Source organism: Lutzomyia longipalpis, chromosome 2 (genome assembly GCF_024334085.1).
Source record: "Lutzomyia longipalpis isolate SR_M1_2022 chromosome 2, ASM2433408v1".
In the NCBI taxonomy this organism is placed as follows: domain Eukaryota; kingdom Metazoa; phylum Arthropoda; class Insecta; order Diptera; family Psychodidae; genus Lutzomyia; species Lutzomyia longipalpis.
Genome location: NC_074708.1, coordinates 11,971,933 through 11,980,364, shown reverse-complemented (window position 1 = coordinate 11,980,364; position 8,432 = coordinate 11,971,933). Strand labels below are relative to the sequence as shown.

At 36.0% G+C, this 8,432-nt stretch overlaps 1 protein-coding gene across 2 annotated transcripts; it reads left to right on the top strand.

Moving 5' to 3' along the window:
* The first annotated feature begins 2,026 nt into the window (after nucleotides 1-2,026).
* LOC129790722 (protein giant) lies at nucleotides 2,027-7,385 on the top strand. 2 transcript variants are annotated; one of them, XM_055828395.1, is made up of 3 exons: nucleotides 2,027-2,535; nucleotides 2,842-3,131; nucleotides 6,163-7,385. In XM_055828395.1, exons 1-3 carry the CDS (start codon nucleotides 2,499-2,501, stop codon nucleotides 6,880-6,882), a joined length of 1,047 nt encoding a protein of 348 aa, XP_055684370.1. In that variant the 5' UTR covers nucleotides 2,027-2,498; the 3' UTR covers nucleotides 6,883-7,385. The 2 variants fall into 2 exon arrangements, with proteins under 2 accessions (XP_055684370.1, XP_055684369.1); XM_055828394.1 differs by having other exon boundaries at nucleotides 2,028-2,535; nucleotides 2,839-3,131.
* The last annotated feature ends 1,047 nt before the right edge of the window (nucleotides 7,386-8,432 follow it).

Here is an 8,432-nt window from a genome sequence, read left to right as displayed (position 1 = left end):
AGTTTAATCGTTTATGTGGAACTTTTTTTTTCAAATTTTGATTTTTACTTAAATTTAAGGATAGATTCTGTAAAAAAAAATTCTGTTCCTAAAGGTTAAAATCTTTCGAAAGATTTTGAAAGTTCGTTAACCTTTAAATCCATTTATTCGAGAAGTTTTAAAGGAGAAACAAAAGATTTATTGCCTCATAAATCTATTAGAAAGGTCCGTAATATTTCCTAGAAAAATGATTTCCTCTAAAATAACAACTAAAGAAGGAAAGAAACTGTGAGAAACTTTAGTAATATTTTTCATAGAATTCCAGAAATCTTTAAATAGCTAAATTGTAAGAAATAAATGGAAAAAAATGCTAGAATAGACCCCTTGATTTTGGAATTTGAGATTGATTCCTTTGATTTTTTTAGGCTAAAACTTAGCTACTCTCTACAGAATTTATACATTAATACAGAACTGATTTTTTTTCTAAAAAAAATAAGTATTTCTTAAGATTATAGGATCTAATTCCCACTAATATTCCTTTGTTTATCTCAAAATTTTTAATTCAAAAATCTCATTCAAAATGTTCAAAAGGAAAATGTTCAAAATCCTTAAAACTTTGCCCCAGAATACTGGCAAGTATTACAGTTTTCAGTATCAGTTTGAACAGCTTCAGTCACGTAACTTCATTCATTACCTTGTTCATTACTCTGTCTGTCGTTTTGGAAAATATACTGGAGTATTTTTCCTTAGATTTTTTGAATTCCGCAATCATTTAAAAACTGAACCTTACATTTCGGTTTTGTCAAAATAGTCTATTGAATTGGAATAGAATAATTGAATAAAAAGAATAGAATAAAACCAGAAAAGATCAAAGGAAAACAAAATATGATGAAATGGTATAGTAGAAAACAGAGTTGAATAAAATAAGGCTATAGCGGAATAGAACAAGACTAAATAATTAAGCAAAAGGGCTAGTCGATGAAATTCACTACTAAGTTTTGTTTAAGTTTCCTTAGTTAGGACAAAATTTCCTAAACGAATCTTTATAGTTTCTTTAATCAGACAGTAAATTTTTTAAAGCTAAACTAAAGTTTTTTAAGGCAAGGCTTAAGTGTTTTAGGCCAAACTTTAGTTTTTTACGTTACGTTACTTTAAATAGGCTTCGGAGATTTTCATCTCCTGGCTACTGAGGTACCTAAGGCTTCTAAGGTTAAATTAGGCTGTAAAAAATCTTTTCCTTAAAAACATAAGCCCAACTTAAACAACTAAAGTTTGGCTTAAAAAACTTTAAACCTGGCTTAAGAAAACGACTATGCTAGACTTATTTGTGAATCTCATCCACAGGATTATGATCCTTACGAGGTTATCCTAGAAAAGTTTAAAGTGCTTAAAACCTCCTAACCTCTTCGTAAGTACGAAAGAGACAACATGCTGTTTCAAATCATTTTTTCTTATGTGAAATCTTAAGCATACCGTATTTGTCTAAGTTGGTATAACTGGTAAAATCTTTTCGAGTTTGGGAAAAAAAATATTTATGGCGTATTCTTCCTAAAAAAAAACTGATCCATATTGCCTTAAAAAAATATATTTCAGGCAAGAAAACAAAATCATAAAATCAAATTATTTTCCATTTAATTTGAATTTCAAAATCTTGGAATGATTTAACCAGAATTTTTCATGGGGAATTCTCAAAATTTAAAATAATCTTTTATGATTGCACAATAATTATGCAAATTTAATGATTTTCATGCCGTAAAGACCTTTCCTCCTCAGGTAGGTTGAACGGGGTTTTCAGGTAGCTATTGCGGGCAGTAAATATTCTAATCTAAGCATGTGGCCAAGTTCACCAGACATCCCTTCCAAATCTTTTCGCATACAAGTGAAATGGGATAAAAGATTTCTCAAACATAAATGTCCAACCCTTTTTTTTTTCGGGGGTACTTTCTCCATCCTACTCCCACTCCCGTGCAATCTTAAAGGGGTTGCAGCGGTCAGGGAAATGTGTGTTCAAGCAGGCAGGCAGATTCATCAGCTCTTCACAGAGGCCCTTCATTGTCCATGGGCTTTTGCGAGTGAGTGAAGAGTTGCGAGCCATTGCGAAATGTGGTAACGAAGTTATTGAGTTTATCGTTTTTCAACCCAAAAACCCGAAAAAAGATTTTCTGCAATGTATTTATCTATAAATGCAACATTTCTGGTCATTCTGTGGTCAGTTGTGCACAAAGTGTTGTGAGAGACGCAAACCCCCGGTGGCAAGGCAGTTATGTTTGTGCTCTGTTGTGATTTCTTGTGTGGCAATTTTCTTTGATTTTGTGAACAATTCCCAAGCTCTATTCCCAACCCCCTCTCCCCCAAAAAACATCGTTATTTCCACCCCAAAAGCAAGGGGTGAGGAAAACTAAATTTTCCGGACAAGTGCCAAAGTGCGGTGGAGAGTATTTTGTACAAACGACGAACGGGGGGTGGTTTGATGTTGCATGAGGAGGTGACTTTTTGGAATCACAGCAAAATAGGGCAGCATGAGTCGTTCCAGGATGGAGGACAAGACTTCTCAAGGTATTATATTTTTCTTCTCACCCACAATAGTGTAAAGAAAAACCCTCTTCCCCTCCCACCTTAAAAGCGGAAGGTTTTTCTCAGTGTCGCAGTCACTTTTCCCACTCAATGATTGAAAATTGAAAATTGAGACATTCAATATTCTCAAGCATCCATCCCTGTGGGGATTTTCCTTGCCCGTCTCGAGTGCTATTTGTCTTCAACCCAGAGCTCTCCATCCTCAGCCCCCTCAGTTCCCGTTTTTCCCATTTTCTTTTCATGACGAAAAACCCCTTTTTGCTTTTCATGCACACCCCCCGTCAGCAGCTGAGAAGAATGTGTATGGATCATTTGAGAAGACGAGGGAAAGTTTAGATAGTTCTCCACAATCCGTTGTGTTGGATCTATCGTGTCGGCGGAATTCCGTGGAGACTGGGCAGCACACCCCATCGCCGCCCACAGAATCGATTATGTCGACAGAGGATGCCTCCCCGAGCCCCCATGGGCCACAAATGGTGCCGGATTGTCGACGGCAGATCATCGATGACTTCTTCATGGCGGTTAAACGAAAGCGGAGCCCCTCCATTGAGCACAATCAACTCTATCGTTCACCAAAGGTAATCAAAATATTCTCTTTCTATCTCTCTATACTTCCTCTTTTTTCCCTCTCTCTCCCCCTGTTCTCGTATTTTTATGTTTATGTTGTTTTTTTCTTATCTCTTTGATGAAAATAAAAAATAGTTAAGTGAGTCAGATTGAATTAAATAAAGTCTGTTGCGTATTAACTCTGAGAATTTTTTTAACACAGATTTTCTCATGAACTTTTTGAAATTTTCACAAAGTCTGACTTAGAAATGTGTCTAGAAAAGTTAATTCTTAACCAAAATTCTTGACATGTTACGTAAGAAGTACTTAAATTCTTAGAGATTTTGTGAAATTAATTTTTTTTTATCCATTTTTATCAATTTTAAAGTTAACAAAGAATGAAAAATTTTAGAAGAACTTTATTTCTTAAGCTCTTTATGAAACCTTCAGACCACTCTTTCCCCAGTCTCCCCTATTGTATGTATTATTTTTTTTTCAGCATAAAATAGACATTGGAAATTATGGGCATTTCCTTGGGATTTCCAAAATTTATTGCAAAATAAAAGTTTTACATGTTAATTTACTAAAGGGCGCAAAGACGAGTTTTAATTTCAAAAATTTGCAAAATTACATAAAATGCCCAAAATGCAGTGAATTTGATGCGAAAATCATGTTCACCACAACATTAGCCAATCGATGGATTATTTGCGAAAATTCTTATTTTATTTTTGATAATTTGTTTTAAGAAAATTCTAAGATCATAAAATACTAACAGTTCTAGAATTTAAAAAAAAAATAAAACAGTTTTTAATGGAAAAATTGCAGACGTAAGAATAATTATTTTTTCAGGTAAAGTATTGCAACCTAATTAGAGATTGCCTGGCGAGATTGCCTGAACCTGGATTTTGCAAGGAGTTTTTAAAAAGCTTAGACAAGCATATTAAATTCTACTAAATTATATAATGGATTCTGTAGAAAATTATTTTGCTAAATATTGGTCGAGCAGAATAATACAAAACTGATTAAAAAAATAGAAAATAAACAGAAATTTTTATATTTAATTTTGCTGCTTTTTGGATGTTTTGAGATTAAATTTTTATTGCTATTAACACTTAGAGGATTTATGTGGACATCGTGGCCATTTCGAGTTTGTAAATCATCATAGATTAAATGTATTAGACCTATCGTGATAAATATCACGTCTATGTGTAAAGAATTTTTAATTAGATGCTTTTAGTTAGACGAAAGAAAATCCGGAAAATATTTCTCTTTTTAAAAGATAATTAAGAAAATGGTCACCGTGTCCATTCAAATTCTCATACATTTTTGAGGTTATGTTTCTCCGTATTTTCCGAATCAGGATCACTTGTTAACTTTTCCACGATGAAAATCATTAGTGTGAACTCATTTTTATGCCGGAAGTGGTCAGATAGTTACTTAGAGAACTGAAGGAAGTGATTAATCAGGCTCAATAAGAAAATTGGCAAAATTGTAGGAAAAATGTTGATTTGAATTGGCAATTTTGCATTGATTCTCGCAACTTTTTTTCGCTATTAATTTTTTGATAAATTATTTAGAAATTGAGGAGCTTATTCTGACAAAAATATTTTCTTTTCTATCTATTTCGTCTTACAAGGGATTTTGTAAGATTTGGCATTCCCACAAAAATTTCTTTTTCATTCTTTTATAGTAACACATACACAAACCTCCGAAATTAGAACACGAAAACAGATGTCGCTGTTAAAATCGAGTTAAAATTTAAGTTTTATCAAACGAAGTGAAACCGAAGATAGACGAAGTGAAATAAGTTAATGTAAATAAAGAAAATGAGGTTAAAGTTAAGTGAATTTATCAACAAAACACAATGGATTATTCGATTTTTGGTAAAAATTTAACCCTTTTAAAGTATTTTTGCATATTCCATGCAAAAAATTTTCCATGAATTAAGAGTTTTTTCTTAATTTTTTTTATCTAGACTGTCATGGAAAAAAATTGAATCATCCGGAGCTTTTGAACATCTGTGGTATCCACGGATTCCGGGAAAGAATACCCGGACAACTCCCAGGCAGCATGTAATTTTTGTTTAGTAAGCAGGATCTTATGCGGAATGATGGAAGCATTTGTGGAAGAGTTGAAATTGGTGGGACCAGCTCTCCGGAATGGCATTAAGAGAAGAAGTCGCGAATCTACATAGAATGTTCCTTAATAAAATGTCTTCCCATACTCTAACTTTTGCCTTTTTTCTACACTACAGAAGTATCTTTTAATGCAGTGCCTGTGTGAATGCATAATTCTAATCATCTTCCTCAAGGCCAAGTCTCTGAAAATTATTGACATTCGTTGGCATAATTCACAAAAAATGGTCAGAGTTTTTCCACATATTTCACAATATTTTTTGTTAAAAAACAATTCCAAACACTCAGATTCATGTAAAATATCCGTCAAAGTAGTCAATTGTTGCCTATGATGATAAGGAATCATGCTTTGGTGGTCACAAAATTCACAAAAAGATTGAAAAAGCACCTCGGCAGGTCCTTATAAAACATATGATTTTGTAAGATTTTCTTACAAGTTATAAGAAAAAATTCGGCCGGAATACCAAAACCTTTTCTTTTATATTATAGCAAAAATGTTTCTCGCGACGTGTTCTAAAAGTTGAAGTGTGAAACTTTTTAGATCTTACAAATTTATAAGTTTTTTTTGTGAGAATGCCAAAAAACCTTATAACTCACGAATTGTAAGAAAAGAAAAGAAAATATTTTTGCCAGAATTAGCTCCTGAGTTCAAAAATACTTGAATTAGGTTAGGAATTAATTAAATTTTCGATCCTCATTCAATAAGCAGATCTACAATTAACAAAACATTTAATATTTGGCCTTCTTATAAAGTTGGACACGGTGACCATTTTGATCCTCCGTGGTCCTCCAGTGTTAAAAGAAATTTAAAAGCTCCACTCAAAGCTCTCAATAAAAAAGCTCAGGAAAAAATGGAAAAGAATTCCTCACAAAGCTTTCATAGAAAGAGTTTTCATTTCAATGCAATTTCTTCCTCTGCCTCCTCAAGGTGAGACTCTTCAACGATTCCATGGGCCATGATGATGAGGAAAGTTTTCACAGTAGCCAACCTTCGGACGTGATTGCCCAATGCGACCAACCGTCTCCAGGAGGTTACATCATCGCCAAATCAGCATTCCACAGTGGTGGCCCCAAGTCCCGCCACTCCAGCCCTGGATCCCCCTATGAGGCAGAGACGCTCAGCTTTCCCCCCTCACTGTGCCCCATGGATGCTGCGGCTGCTGTTACGCCGCGCGACAGGAAAGCCGTGCGCCCCTTTAAGGCCTACCCCCGTGATCCGCTCACGATTGCTTCGGCCGTGAGCACAACAGACGCCTACCTGGACACACAATCAACGGCAAAGTATGCGGAATTCCGGCAACGGATGCTGCAGCAAATGCACGAGGCGTACGGAGGTCAGAGGACACTGTCAAACCCAAAGATGCGACGATATAGTGTCAAGAAGAGCCCTGATGGTGGACTACGGAGCCCCGAGGCAATGGGCGGCGGTGGTGGGGTGAAGGATGAAGCCTACATGGAACGACGCATGAAGAATAATGCCGCAGCGAAGAAATCACGCGACCGACGGCGCATAAAGGAGGACGAAATCGCCATTCGAGCTGCCTTCCTGGAGCGCGAGAATATCGAATTGAAGTTCGAACTGGCGTCAACCCGGAAGCAACTGGCCATGTATGAGATGTCCCAAAATCCGTGTGAACTGCCACACTGAGATAACAACACCATCGACCGCTCCACACTCATGTGATACTCATCTTTATTGCTCAAAGTTACAGACCGAGGGGTTATGTGGAGAAGACCATTCGAGGCCTTTCCTCAAAGTACATAGCCTAGGCCAGGAGGAGGAGGAGGGGTACAAAGTGTGTGTTTGTGTGAGTTTTGGGAAAATTTCTGCAAGTTGCAAAAGTAATCAAAAAGAGAGAGAAAGATGTAATGTTTGGTGCAAAGTGTTCGTTAGACATGTAATAATAGAGCGATTTTACCTCAAAATCAAAAACTTTTCAAGTCAAAATTTTATGTATAGTTTCTATGTATATGGTAAGCATATAGTGAAAGTTTTTATGCGAAAGTTCGAAAGTAGAGTGTATTTAATTCTTTTCCAATTGCAACATATTTTTATAGTTTATATAAAGGAACTTGTGAATGAGTGAGTTTTGTAGCTTTTTTTTACCATTTCAGAGAGAGAATAAAACTGATTTTTTTATACAAGAAAAATGTATTTTTTTTTTGCAAAGAAGAATGAAAATTTTCCGGAAGAAATCGTCTTTATAATGCAACATGGAAAAAATGTTTCCTCAAAGCTTTTTCCTGGGTTTTCAAAATCACAAAATTGCAGGTAAAAATATTTTTAAAAAAATTGAGGGAGAACACGGCTAAATATAAAAATAAAAAAGATCTAGGGGAGAGCGGGGTTAAAAAAGTCACTAAAGGGTTTAGAAAAAGCTCAAAATATCATATTTCTCAAATAGATTTTTTTTTTTTTTTGTGACTCATTTATTCGGCAATCTATACACTAGTATAATAAGCTCTCTGTTGTATACAAGAAAAAACAGGCATAAGAGGCAAGCAGGACACTGTAAGATCACTCCTACATTCCAAGCGGCAAGGACGTGTCGACACACCTCCTGTCGCAGTCACTGCCATCACAACACTGACTGTCCCGACAAGGTTGGCGATCGATGTCCCGTTAATCCGCTCATGCCTTACTGTTCACCTTACATTCGGCCACTCCTGACTTCAGGAGCTGCCCTCAGCGACCTTGACGTCATTCGTCACGTTAGATTCTCCCTTCTACATTCGTTCTAATTGCCTCCCTGAACAATTTCTGACTCACTTTGATCTTTTCCTGCTCGTCTTATCTTCCTCTATTCTCATGAATTTTGTTCTTGTTCTAATCCTCTTGCCCTCTCCTGACTGCGCTCTAACTCTCATTCTTCGCCGTTAACCGGATTTTCTATTCCACCTGTCTTCTGAATAATTACTCCGTTTTATCTGATCGTCGTTGCTCCTGCATCATATAACTCGACCTACTCTCAGTACTCTAACCAATACTGACTACTTCTAATCCGTTCCGTTTATTGATACCTGTCTCAATGCCGTTTCTCAACCCCTCGGCCACTCCTGACATAAGATGCTATGTTGCTATGACGCTCATTCCTAGATTCTGCTTCAACTAACTCTCAATCTTCTCTTATTTCCCTCTTCATCGGCTTCGACTTACTCTGGACACGTCTTGAACTAAACCAAGGGTGTTCCAGAGTG